This window comes from Aphelocoma coerulescens, chromosome 6 (assembly GCF_041296385.1).
Source record: "Aphelocoma coerulescens isolate FSJ_1873_10779 chromosome 6, UR_Acoe_1.0, whole genome shotgun sequence".
In the NCBI taxonomy this organism is placed as follows: domain Eukaryota; kingdom Metazoa; phylum Chordata; class Aves; order Passeriformes; family Corvidae; genus Aphelocoma; species Aphelocoma coerulescens.
In genome coordinates, this window is record NC_091020.1 from 34,945,776 (window position 1) to 34,970,840 (window position 25,065).

General features: G+C 46.5%; 1 protein-coding gene across 14 annotated transcripts in view; it reads left to right on the forward strand.

The window, feature by feature from the left end:
• PTPRE (protein tyrosine phosphatase receptor type E) overlaps nt 1-25,065 on the forward strand; it is an 87,100-nt gene that overhangs the window by 53,745 nt on the left and 8,290 nt on the right. For 11 of the 14 annotated variants that reach the window (XM_069020279.1, XM_069020274.1, XM_069020277.1 and 8 more), the window contains 10 exons: nt 6,402-6,511; nt 13,644-13,746; nt 13,985-14,058; nt 15,357-15,493; nt 19,627-19,717; nt 19,948-20,024; nt 20,137-20,173; nt 21,111-21,208; nt 22,135-22,254; nt 22,810-22,970. In XM_069020279.1, coding sequence (XP_068876380.1) covers nt 6,409-6,511; nt 13,644-13,746; nt 13,985-14,058; nt 15,357-15,493; nt 19,627-19,717; nt 19,948-20,024; nt 20,137-20,173; nt 21,111-21,208; nt 22,135-22,254; nt 22,810-22,970 — 1,001 coding nt within the window. In that variant the 5' untranslated portion in view covers nt 6,402-6,408. Of the gene's footprint in view, nt 1-1,910; nt 1,932-6,401; nt 6,512-13,643; nt 13,747-13,849; nt 13,906-13,984; nt 14,059-15,356; nt 15,494-19,626; nt 19,718-19,947; nt 20,025-20,136; nt 20,174-21,110; nt 21,209-22,134; nt 22,255-22,809; nt 22,971-25,065 lie in introns of those variants that run through there. The other 3 variants (XM_069020281.1, XM_069020282.1, XM_069020280.1) reach the window with 2 other exon arrangements.

Sequence of the window (25,065 nt, forward strand, 5' to 3'; positions counted from 1 at the left end):
GCATTTGTAGAATCTCCTTGATGGAAAAATTCCCCCACCACTTTTCAAGTGGGAAATGTCACTTTGTAAGGCTGGCACGTCACCCCCAGTGTCACTGCTGTCAGTTAATCCTGGCTGCAGCAGCCCTGTTAATGCAGTGCTTAATCTGCTGGTGACAACCTGTGATTTATATTCCCAGGAGATCCCAGCCTTGCTAATTGAAATGGATTGGAACTCGTGTTCTCCATGATAGGCTGGGTTTGGAGACTCAGGATGCTGGGAAACACACAGAGAACCAGCTGAACTGGGTGAAATTTCAAAATTGGTATTAACAAAGGCGGTAATTCTTGTCTGTATTGAGGCATTTCTCTTTAAACATCATTTTTTTTAGAACAAATAATGGATTTGCCACATCTGCTGACCTCCTCTTCCATGGAAATCAAAGCAAATATAATAATTTGTCCACCTGAATTAGATACAAAGTGACTAAATAAGTAAGACAGTCTATCAGGCTTGATTATTCCAAATGGAAATTGATTTTATTCAGTTAATTGGTGCTTTGCCTCGCTCGGTCTCTTACGTGTAAATGATTCTTCTGATTTGTAATTTTTTAATCTAATTATTGCCATCTCTTTGAAATGATCTTTACTGAGGGTGTTTGTATGGAATACAAGAGGAATTTTTACAGTCAGTTATCATTTTATGGGTGGTTATATTAAATTACAAATTATTTAAAAATTAGATATTTATCCCTTAAATTCTCTCGTTATTTCTGAAGGGGTTGGAAACAAAGCTTGCCTGGTTTTTATTTGTACAATTACCCCAACAGTGAGTGTGCTGTAAACAGTCCCATTAAAAAATTATGGGGTTTATGGTGAGATTTAATGTTCTTCACAGAGCGTTTTCTAATTTGTCATGTGGCTGAGTTGTGAGGAATATTTCCCAAGTGGAGAGGTCCTTTCCTCAGTTTCTTGCTGGGCTGCACTGAACACGTGCACAAACATCTCCACAAATATCTCAAGTCCATTGTTTTTCTTTCCTCTGGATTTTAGGACACCCTGAGGCTCTGAGGAAGAATTACAAGGGTTCAAAAATAAGAAAATGAAAACTTGATCTGTTTGGGTTTTTTAAAGCTCATGAGTGTTAAAGCAGGTCAAAACATGGGACTTGATCAAACTTCTGGGAACTGGATTTGGGGCCTAATGTCTAACTCCAAGTAACAGATTCTGTGGAATGGTTACCCCAAGGAGGAGGAATTCTGAAAAGCTGATTCCAGCTGATGGCCCACAGAGGGTGGGGTGTCCCTGGTGGGCTGAGGGCAGGAATCCGAGGTCCTGCAGCTCCACAGGTTTTGGTTCCCAAAGTGGGAATGGGGATGGAGGGCCTGGGTATGGTCGGAGGGGTCTGTGGGACTCAGCACTTCCCAGAGCTCTTTGTTCATTTTCCTTGGAAATGTGAGGCAGGAAGGCTCTAACTCCTGCTGGATGGGGCTGGAGCAGCCTGGGACAGCAGAAGGTGTCCCTGCCCATGGCAGGGGTGGAATGGGATGGGCTTTAAGGTCCCTTCCAACCCAGCCCATTCTGGGATTGCATGATTCCATCTTGATGCAGATTTCCCCTGTTCCTTTGGAAAAGGGAGGACCACTTCTCTTTCCAGTTACCTTGTAAACACGGAATTCAGCGGAACAGTTTCTTTGGGAATGCTGCAGCATTGATTGCTTACCCTGATGACATAATGGGGCAATAAAGCCCTAACCACGAAGGAGGTCATGGGAGAGCAATTCCAGTTAAACTGTAACCTGGCAGTGCCTGGGATGGGTCAGCACACACAGTCCCTGGCGCTCCTGAAGCCACAGCTTGAGGAAAAAGAGAATCAGGCCAGCTGTGGGAGCAGCTCCTGGAGCCTGGGATTGCAGCCAGGAAGGAGCCGCCGTGCCGGCTCACCTGCTCCAGGTAGGGGAACCTCCAGGCAGCTGGAGAAATGGGCACTGGGCCTGGAGATTCTTATCATGGAATCACAGACTGGTTTGGGTTGGGAGGGACCTTAAAGCCCAACCCATTGTAGGGGCACCTTCCACTATCCCAGGCTGCTCCCAGCCCCAATGTCCAGCCTGGCCTTGGACACTGCCAGGGATCCAGGGGCAGCCCCAGCTGCTCTGGGGAATCTTTACAGGGACGAGCAGTGTGTTGAGGTTTATGGAGGGAAAGCAGGAGGAGCAAAGGAGAGAGGGTGGCTGTGTCCCCTCGTTCCCTTTCTGGTGTTTCTGTTGGGGTTTTTTATTAAACTTATCAATTTTTTGGGGTAGGCACTTGCTGTGGCCAATGGCTTTGTCAGCCTACAGTGACAATGCTTTCATGTCTCATTTTCAGTTCTGTTTTCTGAATTGATGCTGCTTATCCTTGCAAATATGACTTTTATAGCACTAAGAGTCTGGGGCATGACCTGAGCTCTGGGATTCAAAAGCCTGGGGGGAAAACACAAATCCCAACAGTATCTCCACTCTCCTCTGTGTTACCTGAGGTGTTTCTCTGATTTTTTCCTGCTTTAGGAGGATGCAAGGGATGGGTATCAATTTAACCTGCTCTGAAGCAGCTGGTGCATCCTTGGAAAAAGGAGCAGGGCTCCAGATCTGTCGCAGGGCCACGTGACACCACGGAGGTTTTGTTGGCCTATTTTCTCAAAGCCCAGGTTTTACTCTTAAGCTGTCAGGTCAGATGAGGATTCAGTTCTGCTGCCAAAATAGAAATTAGCCATGTGTGGTAATCAATTAATCCCTGGCAATAATGCCATTTATTCACGTTTTGGGGAGCTGGGCTGGCCTCATGGCACCTCCTTGGGCTGCGCGAGGAGCGGCCGCAGCGATCCCAGGAGGAGCTGTCCAGAGGTGTCACAGGCTGCCCCGATTCCTGAGCTGATCCCTGTGCAATTGCATTGACACTCCAAGTGCTTTGTCTCCTTGGACAGAGAGGCTGGGGCTGCCCTTGGATCCCTGGAAGTGTCCAAGGCCAGGATGGACAGGGATTGGAGCAGCCTGGGATAGTGGGAAGTGTCCCAGAGTAGTAATAAACTACAGAAAAAAATCAGTGCATGGAACTGAAAAACATAAACCCGAAGTGCCTGGGCCATTCGGAGTAGAATCATGGAATCATTGATGCTGGAAAAGGTTTCCAGGATCCTGGAGTCCAAACTGTGCCCCATGACCACCTTGTCCCTAGCCCAGAGCCCTGAGTGCCACCTTAAGCCCTTCCTTGGACACTTCCAGAGATGGGGACTCCAGACCTCCCTGGGCAGCCCCTGCCAATGTCAAATCACCCTTTCTGTGAAGAAATTCCTGCTGATGTCCAACCTGAGCCTTCCCTGGCACAGCTTGAGGCCAGTCCTCTTGTCCCGTTGCTGTTTCCGTGGGAGCAGAGGCCGACCCGTGCGTGCCCAGGGAGCAATGCTGGATGCAGTAGGATCCAAGCTGATAAATGCACTGTATTCCTGTGTGGTTTTAAAGGCAGTTCCTATTTCTTTTTTTCCAGGAGGGGCAGCAGTTGCCCTACAGCAGAGCTGTGTAATAATAACAGTTTGTCTCTCCCTGGGTCTTTTCCTTTCCACTTTTATCAACAAGAGGCTTCTTTGGTAGCATGTGGTTGTCTTTTCTTGTTCAGCCGTGCTTTTCTCCCTGCCTGTTCTCCCAGGAGAGTTGTTACTATTTTTTCTTTCTTGTTTTACCAGGCTGTATCATGACATTGTGCCTTTGTGAGGAAGGAAAATGTGGGAAATGCTGCTGTGCCTGCAGCAGTGGGGTTTTTTGGTTCAGAAAATGGTATCGTTGCAGGCCTGTGTGTAAAGGCCATACATATAAATATAAAGTTCACGGTGGTTTTGTGGGATTGCAGCTTGGTCACCTCCCCATCCACCCCAGTGGGAAGAGAAGGGACAGGAAACGGCCTCAAGCTGTGCCAGGGAAGGTTTAGATTGGAAATTAAGGAATATTTCTTCATGGAAAGGTTTGTCCAGCCCTGGCACAGCTGCAGTGATGGAGTCCCCATCCCTGGAGGGGTTTAAAGCCACGTGGATGTGGCACTTGGGGACATGGGGCAGCGTGGCCTTGGCAGTGCTGGGGAATACTTAAATTTGATGATCTTAAAGGTCTTTTCCAACCTTAATTCCATTGTTCTCTACTTGGTCCTGTGTAGTGCTTGGTCCTGCTGAGCCCAGTCCTTTGCATCCACCTCTGCTGAAGCTCCTGGATTTCCTTGGAGTTTTCCCCTTCCTCTCTTCAGGAGATGGAAATGCAAAGGGCTTCAGGCAAAAACAGGAGCTCAGAATTTGCATAATCTTCATCGCTATGTTTATTTCTGATAAATTGTGGGACACCACAGAGTGTTCCAGCCACACTTCATCACATCCCAGAGAACAGATTCCAGGGGTCTGGCAGGGAATTGGCATCTGGAAAACCCTCCTGACAGGGATTTGGAGTGAAGTGCTGATGTTCCTTTCATTTTCCGGTCTCCTGGAAACCTTCCAGCAACTCCAATTATTCTGTAGGGGTTTTTTAAGGAGCTGGTGTATTTTAAGGATGAGAGAGAGCGAACTCAGCACTGCCTTGGAAAATCAGCCACTTCCAGGATTGATTACCTGAAATGCCAGTGGGTTTCAGCAGCCTTTGGTGAGGGTGGAAAGCATCCCAGCATTCAGCACCTCTTCCCTGTTAATTCCACTTTTTATCCTGGTTTTATTCCACATTTCCAAATCTTCCTCCTTTCCCTTCCCTTCAGTTTCCGTTAACTGCTGCTGCGTGTCCCGAGCTCCATAATTATAAATATAATATAATTATAAATTGTTAATTTGGGACGTTTAAATAATGCTAAAAACGACGCAGGCACAGTTTGCACTGAGGCATTAAACACAATGAATTGTCTAATCCCAGGAATGGGATTGGGAAAGAATGGGATTGTAAAACCCCAAGAATGGGATTAGGTGATAAGACATTTAGTCTGCTTAAATTATAAATAGTAGTAGAAGGAATTGAAGGAGTAAATTAGTAGGGAGCTGGACTGGGGAAAAAAAAATTAAGAAAATAAAGTCTGATGCTAATAATACTCTTTATTATTCTTTCTTTACTCGTTATATTGGAGAAAAAAATTACTGAGCTTCCAGCTGTGTATCCAAGGAATACCAGGTGTGTGCTGAGTTTGAATTGACTCCCGGGTGTAGGACAAGGCTTTGGAGAGGCTGGGAATGACTTGGAATATTTCACTTCTGAGTAACAGCTGTGAGAGTGGCGAAAAGGTGGTGTGAAAGTTGTTGTTATGGGAGATTTTTCTTTACTTGAGCTTATCCAGGGATTATTTGAGGTGGATTATCCCACTTTACATGGAAAGGTAGGATTTTCTACTGGTTCTTCTAATGATTGCCAAGTTCCTGGGTTTTTTAGTGTGTTGTTAGGCAGGTCTGTGTAATACCTTGTGGAAATTGCTAAATTCAATGTATTACCCTGAAACAGGGAGCTCTGGTGAGCAGCATTTCCAGGGATATAATTTTAGCAGTGGCTGCAGAGCCACCATCTGGATAAATCCTGCCATTTGTGGAAGGCACAAAGTAAAGGTTGTGTGAAAATATTTCTAAATCAAGCAGGACTGGCTAATGGCCTCTCCTAATTAATCTGTTCATTAGGGACCGGATAAATAAACAGCAAATCTGTAACAACAGTTACTTTCCACCTCGATTTAGAGGGATTGGAGTATTTCTAGACCAGTTTATTTATCTCCATCTATGAATTTCCCTGAATTAAGAGACACCACGTTCTCATCACACCTTTCCCATAACTTTCTTCACACTGGAAATGATTTTCTGGTCTCACAAACCCCGAAATTCTGTGTTTGGAAAGCAGACTCAGCTGTGGCCCACATTCCCCCAAGGAATTCATGCATGGAGCACCTTAAACTGTGGATAAAGGAGTCAAAGTGGATAAGGAAACTCTGAAAAGTGTGTGCTAAAGGCACTTTAAACTTTCTGGTGTTTCTGGTCTGTTTGGTGGTAAAAACTTTTCCTCTTTGTTATGAATTTTCCTCTTACCTCTGGGAATTACTTCCAGGCTCGTTGCCTCAGTGTCCTCAGATACCTTTTTTTATGGATGGAGCTTTTCTGCCCTGATTTCTCATGTTACCTTTGAACCATGGCTGAGTGTTGCCATTCTGTTGTTGGATTTAAGACCTCCTTAATGAATTTTTGGTGTGCACAAGTGGTATTTTCTTTTTCTTTTTGCATCAGAACTGAACATTCAGTGCTAAGGCAATGGGAGAGTATAAAACAATACATTTAAATTTCAAGCAAATATTGCTTTTTCTTTTTTCTTCCTTCTGCCACGAGATTAAAAACCCCATAATATTGATTTGCCCTGAAAATTTATCTTTTGCTTTTCTTTCTTCCAGGTCCAGGATGGAACATTCCTGCTCGCTCCTGCTGCTCTGTGTTAGTTTTATTTTTGCACAAGCTCTGCCACCCAATGGAACTGAACTGCCCAAAACAACCACAACAACCAGTAAGGACATGATCTGTGGGGTTAGGATGGGCATGGAAAGGGACTTCAGGGAGGTTTCCCTGGTGGCACAGTCCAGGATGGTTTTGCAGGACTTTGACCCCACTAACACATTTCTGATGGTGCCGGGTGCCCTCTGGGTTTGGTCTCCACGTGAGTGGTGTTGGGGTTTCACTTTCTCTTTCCCCATGGATGGGAAAACCCAGGATGGCTTTGGGAGAGGTGGAGGAGCACAGGGAGTCTCCTGCCTGGGCTGCGAGGTCTGCCTGGCCCAGGAGCTGCCCCTGGGGATCTGATGGGATGTGGATGTGGATAATAGGAGGTGAATTTTCATTTGACAGCAGGAGGGATGTATTTAAACACCAGGAGGAACCCTTACACAAGTTCTGTGTTTTCTCATGCAAAGACTCGAGGAGGGGGTGAAGTGCAGGTGTCCTGTGAGGTCCTGTCAGGTGAAAAACAGGAGTGTGTTGTCCCTGGAGCTGAGAGCAATCTCCTCCTCACTGGGCCACCACAGCACCTTTTGTTCATCCTCATTTCTGTTTGCAGGATTTCTTCCTCTTCAAGGCCTCCCACAACCACATCCTAACACGTGACAGTCCTGGGGAGGGGCTGTTCAGGGGGAATAGGGTTTTATAAAAGTGCCCAAGGCCAGGCTGGACATTGGGGCTTGGAGCAGCCTGGGACAGTGGGAGGTGTCCCTGCCCATGGCAGGGTGGGATGGGATAATCTTTGAGGTCACTTCCAGCCCAAGCCAGGGAGATAACGCTGCTGATGTCCCATATAAACAATGTGACCAAGTCTTGACGACTGTTCAGGTGACTGTTGTTGACACCCAGTGTTTATAGGAGGCTGATTTGTGCTTTATTTGCTTTTAATCTGCCTGTGAACTTTACACCCCTGGGGATGGAGAGCGGAGCAGGAATCAAATGCCAGGCTCGGAGCAGGAATCAAATGCCAGGCTCGGCTCATGGCCCCTTGGATTGTTTTGGTTCTTGGTTGTAGTAATAGAAATGGAAATAAGGGAGATTCAGATGGGATATTGGGCAGGAATTGTTCCCTGGGAGGGTGGGCAGGCCCTGGCACAGGGTGCCCAGAGCAGCTGGGGCTGCCCCTGGATCCCTGGCAGTGCCCAAGGCCAGGCTGGACATTGGGGCTGGGAGCAGCCTGGGACAGTGGGAGGTGTCCCTGCCCATGGCAGGGCTGGGACAGAATCATCTTTGAGGGTCTTTCCAGCCCAAAGCTGTCTTTGATTCGCTGCTAATTTAGGTGTGAGCATTTGCCTTCTCCAGAATCCAGGGGCAGGGGGGGTGCAGCTCTTCCTGGGCACTCCCAGCTCAGAAGGGGAAGTGGAGGTTGGGGGAACAAGGGGCCCCACCCTCAGCAGTGACAATCTGAGTGTGGCTGTGCTTAGTGCTCCCAAAATAACCAAATTATGACTAGAAATGAAGCTTTAGCCGAGTGTAAATTTGCTAATTAATTGGTTCGCTGGAGCATTGTCAGCCCCTGCATCTTGTCTGGCACCTGGAACTGTAGAAAAACCAGTTACTAATATTGGGCTGAATATGCAAGAATATGGGAATTGAGAAGGGGAAGTCACTTGTTGGTTTTATCACTTCCCATAATTTTAATAACAAAGGGAGTTTTGCCATTAATGTTGTTCATCTTCAAAGATTAACTTGAAATTGTGTTGAATTTAAGTCCAATAATATGGATAAGAGTAATCTGATCATCCCTATTTTAATTAAATCTTAATTTCAGTGATATGATTCAGAAATGATTGGTGTGACTAAACTGTTTTTCCAAAATATCAAAGCCTTCCTGACTTCACAGGGAGGAAGAGTTTCGTCTGACAGACAAGTAGGTGCACACTGAAAATACATTGCTGAAGAAAGAGTTCCAAGATAACAGGATTATTTATTATTATTAAATTTGATAGCCTTTGAACTAATACAGCACTTTTAAATACAAAACTAAAGATTTTTGATTGAAGCATAAAGAAAACTCCATTTAACAGACTGTAGAAAGAACTAAAAGATCCTAAAAAAAAATCCAGCTTTCCTTTTGCATGCTAATTTGATGAGTGATCCCAAAAGATAAGCTGCTTTTGATTCTGAAAGGAATTGGTATAAATGATTTCATGTCATTATTTGAGCTCTCTTGATTTTTTCCAAGATTTGCTGAATTCCAGCATCAGCTTTATTCTTATTGAAAGCACAGTTGCCTTGTCTGGATGGGTTGGTTTTTAGCACTGCTGCCGTTTTACTTCCTACAAGAGCACCATGAAATTGCTGCCATGAAATTGCTACCTTGAAATTTCCCTTTCAGAAAATGAGAATATTCTGGGGTTTATTGCACTGCCATTTACTGGAAAGCTGTCCTGATATTTAGTCCAGATATTCAACTGTATTAAATAAATAAATGAAACCACAGAATTAGTTTGGCTTGGGAGGGACCATGTAGTTCCAACTTCCAAGCTAGTATTTATTAGAATTTGCATAAATAAATGTATATTTCCAGTAGAGACAGCTTAATGCTCTCAGATCCTTGCTACAGACTGTTTATTCATGATACTGTCCATGACATTCACAGAACTCCTGCTAATTCCAATATTTGTAAATTCTCCAGGATTAGTCATGGGCAGGATTGTTTTACTTCCTCTTGTATTTTTACTTGTTGAGTAGCTGAAATGTGGAAGCAGCCTGGGATTGCAGTTGTAAACCTTTAAATACCTTTCCAAATGTTTACATCCCACTGGTATTTACCCTGTCAGCGTTCATGGGGTTGGTGCCTTGGAATCCTGTAGTTCCTTTCCACCGCCGATGCAGGAACGTGCAGAGGGGAGGAATATCAGAGGAGCTGCAGGATAAAAGGCAGGAAATGGGGCAGCTTTGGGGGTCCTGTTTGGTGCTGGTGTCAACTTCCAGCAAGTCAGTGGGATTCTGGAAATAAGATTATTTCCCTCTCTGCCCCACTCTGGAGAGACCCCACCCAGGACACCGTGTCCAGCTCTGGGGTCCCCAGCACAGGACATGGAGCTGCTGGAATGAATCCAGAGGAGGCACTGAAATGTTTAATGGGATGGAGCAGCTCTGCTGGGAGGAAAAGCTGGGAGAATTGGGATTGTTCAGCCTGGAGAGGAGAAGCTTTGGCATGGCCTAATTGTGGCCTTTCAGGGCCTGAAGGGGCTCCAGGAGAGCTGGAGAGGGACTGGGGACAAGGCATGGAGGGACAGGACACAGGGAATGGCTTTAAGCTGAAAGTGGGGAGATTTAGATGGGATATTGGGCAGGAATCTTTCCCTGGGAGGGTGGGCAGGCCCTGGCACAGGGTGCCCAGAGCAGCTGGGGCTGCCCCTGGATCCCTGGCAGTGCCCAAGGCCAGGCTGGACACTGGGGCTGGGAGCAGCCTGGGACAGTGGGAGGTGTCCCTGCCCATGGCAGGGCTGGCACCGGGTGATTTTTAAGGTCCTTTCCAACCCAAACCATTCTGTGACTCTGAAATAGCCAGAAGGGACCCAGAGGTGGGACTTCCCTGCGAGACTCTTGGTGGTTGTTTCATGGGAAAAATGAGGCCGCATCAGAAAACTGAGTTACGAAGGTGGAATCTGGCTCCTTTTACTTGGTATTTAAATGCCAGAGGGATGCTCTGCTGGTAGACACTCCATTCCAAGAATTAGTTTGCAAAGCAGAACTCCAGAAAGAGGTGGTTTCGGATTGAGGGTTGGACTGGGTGACATTTAAAGGTCCCTCCAGCCCAGACTGCTCAGTGATTCCGTGCCTGCAGTGCCAGCTGGGCTGTGCTGGCTTTGCCTGAGTGGGATTCAGCTGAGACATTAAACTTGCATTTACTGCTGCTTGCCTCCTGTTTTCTGCCACTCTGGGTGCTGGTTTCCCTCCCCTACCTGTCTTTTTTCCTTTGCCCTTCCTTTATTTAATATTTTTCTCTGATTTGGGTTTGTGCTTCACATGTACCAAACAAATCTCCTGCTTATCAGCTGCCCATCAGCTCCTGCCTTCCTGCAGCCAAGGCATGGCAGGGTTGGGGCTTTCTCTTCCAAAAATAGCCTGAGAGGCTTTAGTGTGGGTTTTGTCATATTCCCTGTTGGATGTTTGTTTGTGATATCTCTGGTTTTTGAAAAGAAGATCAGACCTGTGCATAAATAGAGTTGGTGATTGTGGGATTTCTCCTGTGCTCATTTAAACAAGATTTTGTTCTGTGTCACTCACCAGAATAATTTCTGGATTAGGGCAAACCTTGCCCTGCTGGCTTGCTTTTGTGGAGGGGGAAGAAGTGTTTTAATCACACTTTTATTCATGGGCCATTATACCCAAAAATGCAAAGGAGCTGATCCTAGGATGGAGAAAATCAAAGTTTGGGAGGGAATGTGGAGGGAGGATCACTGATGTGCACACGCTGCTGTTAATCCCCATTCTCCTTGGGGCTGGCTTTGTGTTTGACACAAATGGGAAGTGGGAACTTCCCACCCCTGGAGGACATGGTGATGTGCTTCCAGAAAGAGCCACGGGCCAGCAGCACCAGGGATGGAGCCAGGGAGAACCCTGAGTCAGCCTTGGTGGGTGCCAGGGGAAGCACAAGGAGCTGTCAGCGCCCTCCTGGTGATAATCCCCCTCTTTGGTGAATATTGAAGTCACTTTTTCATTATGTCTCTAAAAAAATTCCCTTGGGATGATCTTCGGCTGGCTGTGAGCAGAAATCCCAGTGGGTTTGGGCCACAACTTTTGGGGTGGGAGCAGAGGAAAAGTTTCCCTGCTTTGGAGGATTTGCCTCCCCTGCATCCATTTACTGGGATGTTTCAGTCATGAATTTTTGAAGCAGTAGGGATTAAAAAATTATTTCAGGCCTTTGTTTCAGTCTCCCCTTAAAACCTTCCTTGGTCTGGGGACAGTTGTGTTGGCCAGATATGCTTCAGCCTCTGGTCTGCAGTGGCCTAAGCTCAGTTTTAACATTCTCATGCAATTTTTGGGCTACATTGATAAATTTACTGATATTAAAACAAATTGCAGGGGAAAAATGAAACCACACCGTGCCTCACTCACAGGCTCTGCAGTTGAGCATTGGTGAGCAGCTGCAAGGATTTGGGAACAGATGTGCCCAGGTACAAAGAAGAAGGGACTTTTTGTGGATTTTGACCCAATTTCCTTGTGAAATGGTAGGAGGAGAGGTGGCATCTTGGGCCAGAGAATGAAATCAGTCGTGGCAGGGGTGCTCTGTCCTTGGCTAAAGAAATGGGGGCAGCGATTTGGCAGAAGGTTCAACTTCTTCCAGCCTGGGTTGAGCTTTCAGTATTTACCTGGGAATCACTTCTCCAAAGACACCCCAAAAATGGTGCAGCAGTTCTGTGAAAGGAAGAGATGGGTGATTTTTTTAATTGTGTAATTGTCTGAGGGAAATTTCAACTCCCTCGTGAGACAAACTTGTTGTTTTTCCCCTTCATGTCATGGGTCTTGTCACAGAGCTAAAGAGAGCCGACACAAACCCCCAAATCCTGGAGCATTCTGAGATCCTGAGGGTGACATTTCTAAGCTCCAAAAGTGGGTGGAAGTGGCTGCATTTTGTCTGCGAGGGGCAAAAATAGGGAATTTTTGTGTTTGTTTCCCTGTCAGCCCTCGGCTTCCAGACGGAGTTGCAAAACAGCGCACAGAAAGTGTTCGGTGGTGATTCATCTTCATCCAGACACTCCTTCCAAGAGTGATTTCCTGAAACCCTGCCAAGTCATGGCTTCTGATTACAATTTTGTCATGCCTGTCACTTTTATCTTTATACACCACTTAAATGTCATCTCTCGTGCGTTTTATTGCCTTCCCTGGCTTCGGATTATGATGTTGACTTACGAGACCTTCATTCCCTGTGTGTCCTGAGCTCACCTGTGCCTTTAAAGGGAGTTTTTCCCATGCCCTCACACCGTGCTTGAGCACACAGAGAGTTCCCAGCTGCTCCCAAGACTCAAATGGTTTTGCAGCCATCAGTTCTGGGTAATTGGTTGATCCATATGAATCCTTTCTGAGTTACTGCAGGTGTTATGTGCTCCTCAATATTTTATTGAATCCCAGACTGGTTTGGGATGGAAGGGACCTCAAAGCCCACCCAGTGCCACCCCTGCCACGGGCAGGGACACCTCCCACTGTCCCAGGTTGCTCCCAGCCCCAATGTCCAGCCTGGCCTTGGGCACTGCCAGGGATCCAGGGGCAGCCCCAGCTGCTCTGGGCACCCTGTGCCAGGGCCTGCCCACCCTCCCAGGGAACAATTCCCAATTCCCAATATCCCATCCAGCCCTTCCATCTGTCAGCTTTCTAAGACCACTGTAGGAATGGTAAAAAAAACATTAGAAGTGTGTAAATGTAATTTAAAAGGGAAAAAAAACCTAAAATACCAGCAGCAACAGAAATTGCCTTAATTTTGGAGGAGTGGTTGTAGGGTTGTGTTTTGCTTGCTGAAGGTTCAGGCTGGGAGTTTGGCTCCCTTAAATAAAACATGTTGGGTTTTTAATGATTTTAATCTGTTCTATATTGAATTATTCAGTAGAACTAAAAGGTTACAGAAGCATAATGAAAGGTAAAGAGACACATGCACAAAACACTGGGAACAGAAGGGTGAGGCTCAGAGTTTGTTCCAGATAGAACAAAGATGTTCTTTAATCTCCATTCTGAGGAAAATCTCATTATTCCTACTCGCTCGTATATTTATATAGAATATGAGTGAATAAAATCTGTATGAAAGGTGGCATTTTTGGGTGGTTTCTGTCTGGTTGGGAAGCAGCTGATGGGCATAAGGGCACTGCAGCAGACCTTTTAATGGACTTCAAATTCAGCTTAATACCTGTTCAGCTTTCTCTGGCTACAGGTAAATCCCTTGCTTAACCAGGCGTTCCAAAAAAGTTATCCTTGATTATCTCTGAAGTGGGTGGTCTGGTTGTGCTTTTGAAGAGGAGGGAAAAATTAAAGAATAAAAAAGAAATAACTTTCCATTTGAGCTTGCCTGTGCCAAGTGATTGTGATGTTTTTAGTAAGTAGAGGCAGATTATTGGACAGAGTTTTTGATGCACCAAGCACAGCTTTTGTGCCAGAGGAGGATCCATGTCTAATATTCCACGTTTCTTGTGTTCCATCCCCAGACTCTACCGAGGAGAACAACTTGCACAAGGAGCTGCTGACTTCGCTGCTCATTCTGGTGCTGGTGGTCATCATTTTCGTGGTGCTGGTGGGATACTTTTTCAGGTGGGTGTTTGTAGGGCCGTGCAGTGGCTCAGCCCCATCCTTTGTGCCCTCCCACGGAAGCAAAAGGCGAGGCAGAGCCTCGGCGCGGCACAGACGGGGCCGTGCCCGCCCTGCTCGCGCTGCCAGCATGAACAGAAAGAGTTTCTCCAGAATTACATGGTGGGTCAAAAAGGGCTGTGGGGAAATGCTGCTTGCTCTCAGCAGAGGTGGCCAGGCTAACGTGGTGTCTCTGCTCCAGGTTCAGGAGGCACAGGAAAGCCGTGGTGAGCTCCGGAGACAAAAAGATGCCAAATGGGATCTTGGAAGAACAAGGTATGGAGAGATTTGCTTTCACACTCTCAGGTTTGTTTGTGTGTGCCTTGTTCTCTAATTAACAATTACTCAGTGTTTGCTTTTATTTATAATGTAACTGACAGGGTTGTTATTAAAGAGAAAATAGTTAAAAAAAATACGGTCACAAATGGTTTGGGTTGGAAGGGAACTTGAACTCATCCAGTTCCAACCCCTTCCAACACTTGGCTGTCTCATCCAACCTGGCCTTGGAGTAGAGATCCATATTTAGAAATCCATATTCAAGTAGTCTGTATAAAATCTGAACTTTCTGTTGGTGGTTTGAAATAAGTTTCACTTTAAGTTGTGATACAGCAAATGTTTCTGTGTAAAACTTGCCTGGGCTCTTGGGAGATGTTTCACCAGAATGCCAGCCGAGATCCACGTTTCTGACACTGATCTTTGGATTTCGAGAAAGAATTGCAGTATTTCTTCCTAAAATGGGGGAAAAGGTCCTTAACTCTTTGTGAATACACTGGGTGGTTTCTGAACGGGAAGTAGGGGCTGAGATGGGGCAGTTTTAAGCCAGAGGCAGTGAAATAAAACACTCTGAGGAGTTAAAAATGTTTCCCACTGGTTTGAGTTGTGCTGGGTTTGTTTCCACCCGCGGGGATCCCCGGGCTGGCTCCGCTGTGGGGCCCAGCTCAAACCCAGCAAACCTGGAAGGGCCGTGCAAGCTGTTTTAGCCACAACCCAGAGAAAAAGGATACACTTAAAGATAAAAACGAATCCATCTGTGGGTTTTGCCAGTTGCACTTCGCTGTGTGTGAGGTGATGAGTGAGTTAAAGAGGGTGGCAGTTGGAGGGAAAGTCAAAACCCTAAAAATACCCATCAGCTTCCTGCTGGGCTGGTGCTTGTGCACAGGGGCAGCCGCTCCTCTTGGGGCACAGCTTCTGGTGGCTGCCAAGTTAAAGATAAATTTTTATCGTTATTATTGTTATTGTTATTATTTCCCCTCTAAATGAAATAATCTCACAGCATCTCTTCAGTGACAGGTGCCAAAAGCTGCCCTTGCAGTCCCTGTCCTGTCAGCAGAAAGAACCTGCTCCTTGCTGAACAAAACTTGGTCACATTTTAATTCAGTGTAAATACAGAAATCATTAATTTCACCAATACTTGGCCTATGATTTGGTTTTTTATTTCTTTTAAATCACCTTTATCACCTCAGAGTGTCACGGTAGAAGTTTGGTTGGGCATCTTTCAGCATAAAGATTAATTTGTACTTGGAAATCTCTCACTCTGGCCATGCCTTTAACACATGCTGCCCTTGTCCTGACAGAACAGCAACGGGTCATGCTGCTCAGCAGGTCTCCCTCGGGCCCCAAGAAGTATTTCCCTATCCCAGTGGAAAACCTGGAGGAGGAAATCCGGATACGCTCGGCAGACGAGGGGAAGCTCTTTAGGGAAGAGTTTAATGTGAGTTTTTACACATGGATGGCCAAAACTGGAGGGAAAACCAAAATATCTGCAAGTATTAATAATTCCTGTGTTTGGTGCGTGATTGGTGTTGTTCCTGTGGGCTCTGCGTGGGTGGGGACATTTATCTGGATAAAACCTGGAATGCTCACTGCTATTTGATGCCAAATTGTATTGTATGGACTGTTTGCCTTTGGCTAACATTTAAAGAAGGTCTTTAATGTTTGCCTGAAGCTGGAGGAGAGGAACACTGAATCTGAATCTCTTTAGCATTGATTTTCGTGATGGTGGTGGAAGGGTTTTGGGGGATCTGGGTGTTTCACCTCTGTGGGAAGTACTTAGAGGAGAGGATGCAGTGTGGCCTTAATATTGGCCCAGTGGGGTTTGACTTCTTTTTTCCTGACAATTTGGCTTTTTGCTCGTTGCTATCATCCCACCACTTCCCCCTTTGCTGCTCCCGTGCCCTAGCACAGAGTTTCTAGGAAGTATCTCAGCTTTCAGGGTGGCCTGGGTCATTGCTTTGAGCCCAGAGCCTGAGTGTGGTCGCAGGGATGAGCTGTAGCTGGAGTCTGTGCTGAGCTGCTGCAGGGCCACTTCCTGTGGAGAAACACACCACCAGGAGCCTGCATCTGGGGCCTCTTCCAGACTTTTGATAACTTCTTTTCACTTCCCTCCACAGCAGAAGCAAAGCGGGAGCTTAAATGTCAAGCGTGGATTTGTGAGAGCCAATGCACGTGTTGGTTAGGCAGGCTGTTGAGTTGCCTTCTTAACTGGGAGCGTGTTTATAGCTGCAGTTTGGGTGATGATACATTTAAACCACAGAGTTTTGCCTTACCAGACAAGGGAGCATGGTGGAAATCCTTATCAAGGTTGACAAAACAAAAGTGAGAACCAGCTTGACAAAGTGTGCGCTGGTGAATTTTGACTCTCCTGATTAATTTGCTCTGAGGTTCAGAGTGAAACAAACCATCTGTTTCGGTTTTTAAACCCCTCTTTGCTTTGGTAATTTTCTGGCCTGTGCTGTGAGCGTGTGGGATTCTGTCTGCACCCAAAAAGCCTGGGGTCTGGTCCCCAAAAATGAGCAGTGGTGGGGTTGGGGGTTGGATGGGGTTGATGCTCGATGTGTTTTTTTTCCTGTGGCTGTTTGTGTGGATGGAGGAGCTGTTTGCTCCAGCCTGAGGGGGGAAGGAAGGTGCAAAGGCAGCTGGAAATCTGAGTGATTGATGTTGGAGTGTAAAGCTCCAAGGTTTGTTATGCAGCCCTGGCAGGAAAGGGGCTGATAAATGCAAACCCTTCAGCACAGACACCCCTGTGCTGCCCTCTCCTTCAGAGCACTCATCCCCCTGCACTCAGCCCCTGAGGTGACTCCTGTGTCTGCCCCATGGAGCCACAGCTGCCAAATCCTGCGGGATTTGGATGTGTCCAAAGCTTTCTACGTGGCACAGGCCATGGGGTGGGAGCTGCTGGGTCCTGCTGGACCCTGACTGGCACAGGGTGCCCAGAGCAGCTGGGGCTGCCCCTGGATCCCTGGCAGTGCCCAAGGCCAGGTTGGACATTGGGGCTTGGAGCAGCCTGGGACAGTGGGAGGTGTCCCTGCCCATGGCAGGGTGGGACTGGATGAGCTTTAAAAGATCCTTGCAAACCATTCCATGGTTCTGTGCCTCAGCCCTGCCCTGGGGATGCTCCAGGGGTCTGTGCCCACTGCAGTGTTTGCTCCACACTTCCTGATCCAACATGCCAGGGGCATCTCTAGGAATGCAGATACAGGGGCTCCAGTGGGAATTAGGAACAAATTTAGGCTGAAAATGGTGAGCCCTGTGAGCCAGCGCTGCCCAGGACTGAGAAGTTTGGTCCCAAGTGATTTTTTTGGTAAAAATAAACCAGACACTGAGAGATGAGGACACCCAGCAGGCAGAAAAGAGTTCTGAAGACAGTTCTTGACACTTTGAGGACAGTTCTCTTAGATTTATGTGCCTGATGGTGTTCTCCAGCACCTTTGATTTTGTCCTTAAAGCCTGAATTACCCTTAAGAGGTCCATTGCACTCCTTGGACACTCACCAGAATAACAGAAGCTCCTTCTTTTTTTGTTCTGTGATTCCTTTGTGAACACTGGGCACTAGAAGAGTGTGTTCTTTCTTCACAGGAAAAAAGAAAACAATTTTAAAAAAATTATTCCTTTCTGTAAGACCCCTACCTCTGTTGATCATCCCTGATGGAAGCTGGACATTGGAAGTTTGGGAATATTGCCTGGATTTTCAGGTTAATTACTGAAAAGCTTCCTGTAAGAGTTTTCTTTTGAAATTTAATTGTGGCTTGATTAAGACATCCCCATGGCTCATTCAATGCTAAAAAAAGGAGGGAATGCTCCCTAAAAAAAGGAGCCCATCCTGCTCTGGGGTGGGCTGAGCCTCTCAAAGCTTCAGCTGGATTTTAGGGCTTGTGCCAAGCAGGGACAGGTCAGAGTGTGGTGGCAGCAGATGACCCGGTGCCAGCAGGACACATCAGCTCCTCGTGATTTGGGGTGATGGGGAGGATGTGCTGAGGAGCATCCTGGATGAATCACATCCTCCCCAGTGGGTGGGAGCAGGGAGCTGGGCTCTGCCCTTGCTCTGGGTTCACCACCCACTCTGGGGCACAAGGAGCTTCCTGGGAAGATGCCAAGGCCTTGCAGGGGTCAGGAGCGGGGGATGGAGAGGTGATTTTGCCAAAGATAATTACTTTTCATGCATTTTTCACATGGAAATGTGAAACTTGGCTGACTGTTAATTGAAACTTGGGTGCCTGACTTTAAGTTTGAAGAAATTGTTTTTAAACAGATAATTATTTCATAGAATCACATAATAGTTTGGGTTGGAAGGAGCTTAAAGATCATCCAGTTCCAACCTCCTGCCATGGGCAGGGACACCTTCCACTACTTCTTTTTATATAAGAAATGAGTTTGCATTTTATAAATCATAAATGTATTTTAATCAGCAATATGGGCTGATAAAAAGCCATGAGCTTCATTCACCTAAGAAATTTCAGTCTGCTGAAAGCAGCTTTCTTTCTCAACCCTCTTTTAACCTCCTTTCCTTTGCATTCACAGCTTTACGTGCCATAAAAGCCCCAACAGAAGCTCGGTGCTGTTTCCTGTGTGGTGGAGGATCAGTGCTCCCCGTGCCCCCCTCTCCTCCCGTGTCACCCTGACAACACCTTTGTGTTTCCAGGGGGAAATTCCAGCCCTGCTCTCTGCCAGCCACTCAGGGCTGCTTGGTTCAGCTGTGCCCTCCCTGACCGTGTTTTTCCTTGCCCTGTGTGACTCAAACTGGGCAGTGGGAGGTACAAGAGTGGGAGAAGGTGGTGGTGCCTTCCCAAACCGCTGGGGTTTTACCTCGGTGGGATCCACCCTGCTGGCTCTGGGGGTTTTGGAGCTCAGTTAAAGGAACTTCATGAAATTCAGTTCTGGTTTGTCGGTTTGCAGTAGTGGCATCTCAGCTGTGGAGAAGCTCCACCCTGGGCACCTCCTTTTTTTCACTTTCACTCTTCCCTCTCTTTTTCCTTTGGTCTGTTGCCCTCCATGACTGTTTGCTTTTTTTTTTTAAGCCAGACTAAATTTATCTGCTCTCAGCTCTTGCTGATGACTCTCAGAATTCAACTCGCGCTCGCACCGTGTAAAAACCCCACAAATTATTTTTCCTTCCTTCTTTTCAGCCAGGGCTGGGCCTTCACCTGCAGAGCTGAGCAAGATGTTGGATATTTAATGTCCTCAGCAGTGAGGGGTTCATGCCCCAGCCCTGTCTGTGTGCCTGAGCCCAGTGTGGGTGCTGTCAGTGGCTGTGGAGCGTGGCACGGCTGGGTCGCGCTCTCTGAGTCACCGCGGCAGATGGCAGCTCCAGGCAGCAGCTCAGAGTTTCCCAATTTGCTAAATAACTGTGATCTCCGAGGGGAAAAAAATTCCTTCTCTTTCCCCAACTGCTGAACTTGCTCTCTGGAGTGAAATCTGCCAGGTTGTAGTTGTCTGTTGGAGAGTAGTGAAAGTTACTGAGGGAAAAAGGTCGAAATATGTTTAGCTCTGTTGGATGCACATTTTCCCCAAGCCAGTCAGAATGATTTGTTTTCTAACACATGGACTCTATATCTTTGTTCTTTTCAGTCATTAACATCTGGATATGTGCAGGGAACGTTTGAAATGGCAAATAAGGAAGAAAACAGGGAGAAGAACAGATATCCCAACATCCTGCCATGTAAGCCATTCCTTTTGCTTTTAAACCAGACACATAATTTTGGCACTGAGGAGGCTGCTGGTAGCGTTCATTTGCTGCAAATACTCAGATAATAACAATTTCACTGGTCAGAAATGCTCTTCATGTGTTGTCTGTGGTTTGGGAACTCTGTGCTTTTCCAGGCCTCCTGCTTGCAAGGAAATACCATATTTCAGGTTGATGAGCTTGCCAATGTGCTTGTTTTCTTTCAGATGATCATTCCAGAGTGATTTTGACCCAAATTGATGGAGTCCCACCTTCAGACTACATTAATGCATCATACATAGATGTGAGTTGAGAGCTGCCCATGGCTGGCCAAACTTTGGGAATTCAAGAAGTAATTCTCTGCTTGCACATGTTGGCCTTTCACCTTTTAACTGCTGTGGTATTTATTTCCACAGGGTTATAAAGAAAAGAATAAATTTATAGCAGCACAAGGTAAGTTGTTCTCATTTCTCCCTTCTCTACAGCTTAGGGCTGAGCACATTTAATCATAGATGTGTTTTAAAGGTTATTTTTAGCTGCAGGTGGTGGTCAAGTGTAAGGCTGGATTTAGAGGCCACAGTTGAAATGAACTTGAAATATGTGTGAGGTGACCAACTGCCTCTAACCCTGGAGATTCTGCTCTGAGCAGAGGCTCATTTCCCCCTCCAGATCCTCTTTGCTTCTCCAAAATTGGTGTCTCCTGATAATCTGTTCTGAGTTTGTTGTGGGACTCTTGGACCTTGGCATGGGGAAGAGCTGCAAAGTAGGAATGCTGAATGTTGCTCCTGCCCTAGTTTGGTTAAAAGATTAAATAGTATTTAAGAATAAATACACTGGAGGGGCTCCAGGAGAGAAGGAGAGGGACTGGGGACAAGGGCTGGAGGGACAGGACACAGGGAATGGCTTCCCAGTGCCAGAGGGCAGGGATGGATGGGAGATTGGGAATTGGGAATTGCTCCCTGGGAGGGTGGGCAGGCCCTGGCACAGGGTGCCCAGAGCAGCTGGGGCTGCCCCTGGATCCCTGGCAGTGCCCAAGGCCAGGCTGGACACTGGGGCTGGGAGCAGCCTGGGACAGTGGGAGGTGTCCCTGCCCATGGCAGAGGGGTGGAAAGGAGATGAGCTTTGAAGTCCTTTCCAATTCAGACCATTCTGTCATTCTATGAATATTTCAAGAGAGGAGATTTCTGCTAAAAACGTAGATTTGGGTGCATGATTATGTAAAAGAAAACACGGGGAGTTATTTAACATATAAATATATATATTTGGTGTATTCCAAACCTGTGCAGGCCATAGCAAACACAGCTGTGGGTGCGTGCCCAGGGCAGGGGTGTGGGGCTGCTCTGGGATCTGCTCCATCCCTTCCCTGAGCATTGCCCTGTTCTGTCTGCAGGACCGAAGCAGGAAACAGTCAATGACTTCTGGAGGATGATCTGGGAGCAGAAATCTGCCATTATTGTCATGTTAACCAACCTGAAAGAAAGAAAAGAGGTAAAGAGCTTTCACTCTGCTCTGGGATGTCCCCTGGGCTGCAGAAGCAGTCATGGCCGCTCAGGGTTTGGCCAGGTGCATTTCTGACCACTTCCTGCACTGGCCCCTGTCAGCACAGCTGAGTTTCTGTTCCAAAACACAGTTTTCATTTCTAAAATACCCATTTATATCAGTTGATCTGAAGGAGAAAGTTCTGATAGCCAGTGGTGTCCTGCTTAGCTCACAGCCAAAGGAAAGCTCCAATGGTTTTATCCTGGTGTAAGGCTGCGCTTGTGGATGGGACTGGTTAGCAGTGAAGGTAAAAACTCCATTCATTTTCCTGAGCATTAGGTTTCAAAATGCCCAATTTGTCAACTAAACAATGAGAAATTAAAGCTGCTTCGTTGTGAGGGTGCTGCTGTTCCTTCCTGTCTCCCATTCCTCCCCTGAGGATGGGCATTCCTTGTTTGCCTCCTGGGCTTTATTTTCCTGTACTTTTACTGCTGCTTGGGGAAGCTCAGACAGCAAAGTCCATGAGGGCCCATTCCCAGTGTGAGCAGCCATAGCTGGTAAATGTGGATATTCCCAATGGCTCCAGATGAGAACTGCTTTGAATTTCTCACTGGCTGCAGCTAAAGCTGGAACACAGAGTCCAAACCTCACAGTGCCCGCCTGCAGTTGGACACCTTGTAACAGACCTGCCAAACTGAAACAAAAGCTGTGTGGGGCTGAGCAGGTTAAAAAACACCTTCAAAGCTGTTCTCACCTTCTCTGCATCAGTTTGAGAAGCAGCAGCAGCAGCAGCAGGGTGTTACAGCTGCTTGTGCCACATGAGAGGCTCTGCACACTCACAGCTGTACTCACCTTCCCTGTTTTCAGATAACCCCACGAGCGCCCAGCAGAGAAAGCAAAGTCAGGGTTCTAAAATTCCCTGTGTTTTTGTGCAGGAGAAGTGTTACCAGTACTGGCCTGACCAGGGCTGCTGGACCTACGGGAACATCCGTGTGTCTGTGGAGGATTGCATCGTGCTGGTGGACTACACCATCCGCAAGTTCTGCGTGCAGTCGGTGAGGACACAGCTGCTCCTGGGGGGTTTCCCTAAGCCTTAGGAAAAGCTGCTAAAACCTCAAATATTTGCTTAGAAGAAATTCAAGCAGCTGATTTGCAAGTGGAGAAAGGTGGGGGGCCTCTCCCAGGCAGGGAAGCAGGGTCTGCCCACAGAACATCCACTACAATCCATGGGTTGTGAGAGGTTCTGTCACCAAGGGCCACAGCAAATGATGCCTTGTGACAGCCCAGCACAGGAGCAGGGACTTGAGCTTTTGAGGAAAAAAATTGCACTGATAAAAAAATGAGTGAATTTGGCCATATTTGGGCAACTTGGAAGAGTCTGTCTCATTCTTTGCAGTCCTGTCCTGGGATTATCCCATTGCAAATTAATAATAGATGATATTTTCACTTAATGAAATAGTGTTTGTATTTTCCATGCACTGTAAACTCCAAATCCTTGAGTCAGGCTCTGAGTGTGGCAGGGAATGAAGCCATAAATGACCACAGCAGTTTGTTTATTAATCTGTGCATGAAAAATGAGATATCAGCTCTGAGCCTGGGTGTTCTTGCAGCTCCATGAGGGATGTAAAGCTCCAAGGCTCGTCACACAGCTCCACTTCACCAGCTGGCCGGATTTTGGGGTGCCTTTCACACCTATTGGGATGCTGAAATTCCTGAAAAAAGTCAAATCGTTGAATCCTGCCCATGCTGGACCAATTGTGGTTCACTGTAGGTATGTATGTGCTCCTCAAACCATTCTTGTGGCTTGGCCTGCAGTTATTTTTATATATATGTATATATTTTTTTAAAAATATTTATCTATTTTATATTCATATATTTATATCTATGTATTCATATCTACATATGTATTGTAAAATATTTATGTGACTAGATATATTTACTCACATATTTATATTCAAGGGTAATAATATGCTGAGTTTTTGAGAGCCCAGAGTAAGAACAGTTTCCAAAGCTCTGTCTTTGCTGTCAGTTTAATACTCAAACAGAAGTTGTTGTTCTGTTTGGGGTTTTTTTATGAGGGATACCCATTGTTTGGTAGAAATCTGTTCTTTGTCAGAAAAACAGCCTGGTGATAGAAATCCGTGGCCTTTGCCACTCAATGCTGTTCTGGGAATTCGTCCCCCACTTCTCCCACAGTCAAATTGCAGTTTTTTATGGAAATTAGCCATGAGATGCCTAAAAAGCTTGGAAGAAAGACTTGCATTCAAGAGACTGAAATGCTGCAATTTTAAAAATGTGCTTCATACCAATGCAGAAGCAATTCCCACTCGTTGGTCACTCACACAGGCACATCCTGCTGTCAAAGGCTGGTGCCAAACTGTTGAAATCTTTAATGAAACTAAAACCAAACTCCCAAACAGTTTGAAGAGAAGAATTGCAACCTGTGAGCAACTGTAAGCTCTTCACTGAGCAAGACGTGTCTTTCCAGGAGCAATTATCATTGCAAGGTTAGAATAAAATGAACACAAAAGAGCAGAATGGAAAGGAAAAAAGAGCAGCTTTGTCTGTCTGAGTCTTGTTTATAAGGAAAGAAACGCTGTAAATTCCTGTATTTGTCTCTTTTTTCCTTGCTAGAAATACTGGAAGTGTGTGCTGGTGAAAAAGAGGGTGTTTGTCCTGAGCAAGCCAGATTTGTTGGTTCATTTCCATGCAGCTCTTGCCTTGCTGGGAGTCACCTTCTCTCCGAGGTGTCTTAAATAAAAGGCTTGAAAAAAAACATTTAAATGGGAAAAGCAGAGTTGAGTTGTGTCAGCTGAGAGAGCCACAGTATTTTTATAGCCCTTTGCTGTGTATGGAGTCTCATTCTGGGCTTGAGCTTTATTTGGCAGCAGCAGGAAACGCTGGGCTTGGTTTAACCAGCAGAAGGAAAGCCAAAAGAAAGGAAAATACAAAATAATTTAATAAATACCTGCAGAGATTTAAATATAAAGGGCCAGCAGAGCACAGTGAGGTCAGTGCTGGGGGCTCGTGCAGTGTCAGAGCAAAGGACAGAGGTGACACCGAACTTCCGTCCGAGTTCAGGATGTGACACCACTGAATTGTTGGGAAAAGGAAGGGGAAGCCCATCAGCAGTGAGTAACCAGCCGTTTTTAGGGAGCTTCTAGAAAAGTCTGACCCAGCCACTCTGACCAACACCTCTCCAGGGAGGTTTTGGAAGTGAATAAAACACTGATTGAGCATTTGGAAGTGAAGAAGTGAAAATGAGGAGTGGCAGGATCAGGATTTTCTGCTGATTCTTGTATTCCCTAAGTTTTTAGAAATAGATATTTTTAGAAACAGAAGTCTTTCAGTGAGCAGAGAGGGACTTTGAGGAATGGCTGAGTGAGGGATGCCACAAAGCAGGCTAAGGATGGAGACCCTCAGGGAGCTTCTGAGCTGAATATCCAGGGGGGTGAAGTCCCCAGCTTTAGCAGGAACGTGCAGGGATGGAATCCAGAGCTGATCCGATCAGGGAACCGTGGGGAGGGAGCAGGGATGTGTAAAAAGGGATATCAGGGCTGGAAAGGGAAGTGAGGAAGCTGTGCTTGGGGCTTAGGGGTGAAAGTCCCAGGAGTGAGCAGTGGGGGGAGATCCATGCTCAGAGGTGGCTTCCAGGGCTGTCAGGAGGAGGAACAGTGGGGATTAAGACATGAGGGGGACTCTTTGTGGTGCCAGGGGGCCAACATGGATGGGTGGAAGGGAGAGGGAAGGGAATCCCCATCGTCCCTCCAGACCTCTGGAACAGAGGAGCTCACGGGCTTTGGTTTCACTGCTGTTAAAGCGTGTGTGGGATATGAAATAATTGTACTACAAATACAATAATTTTT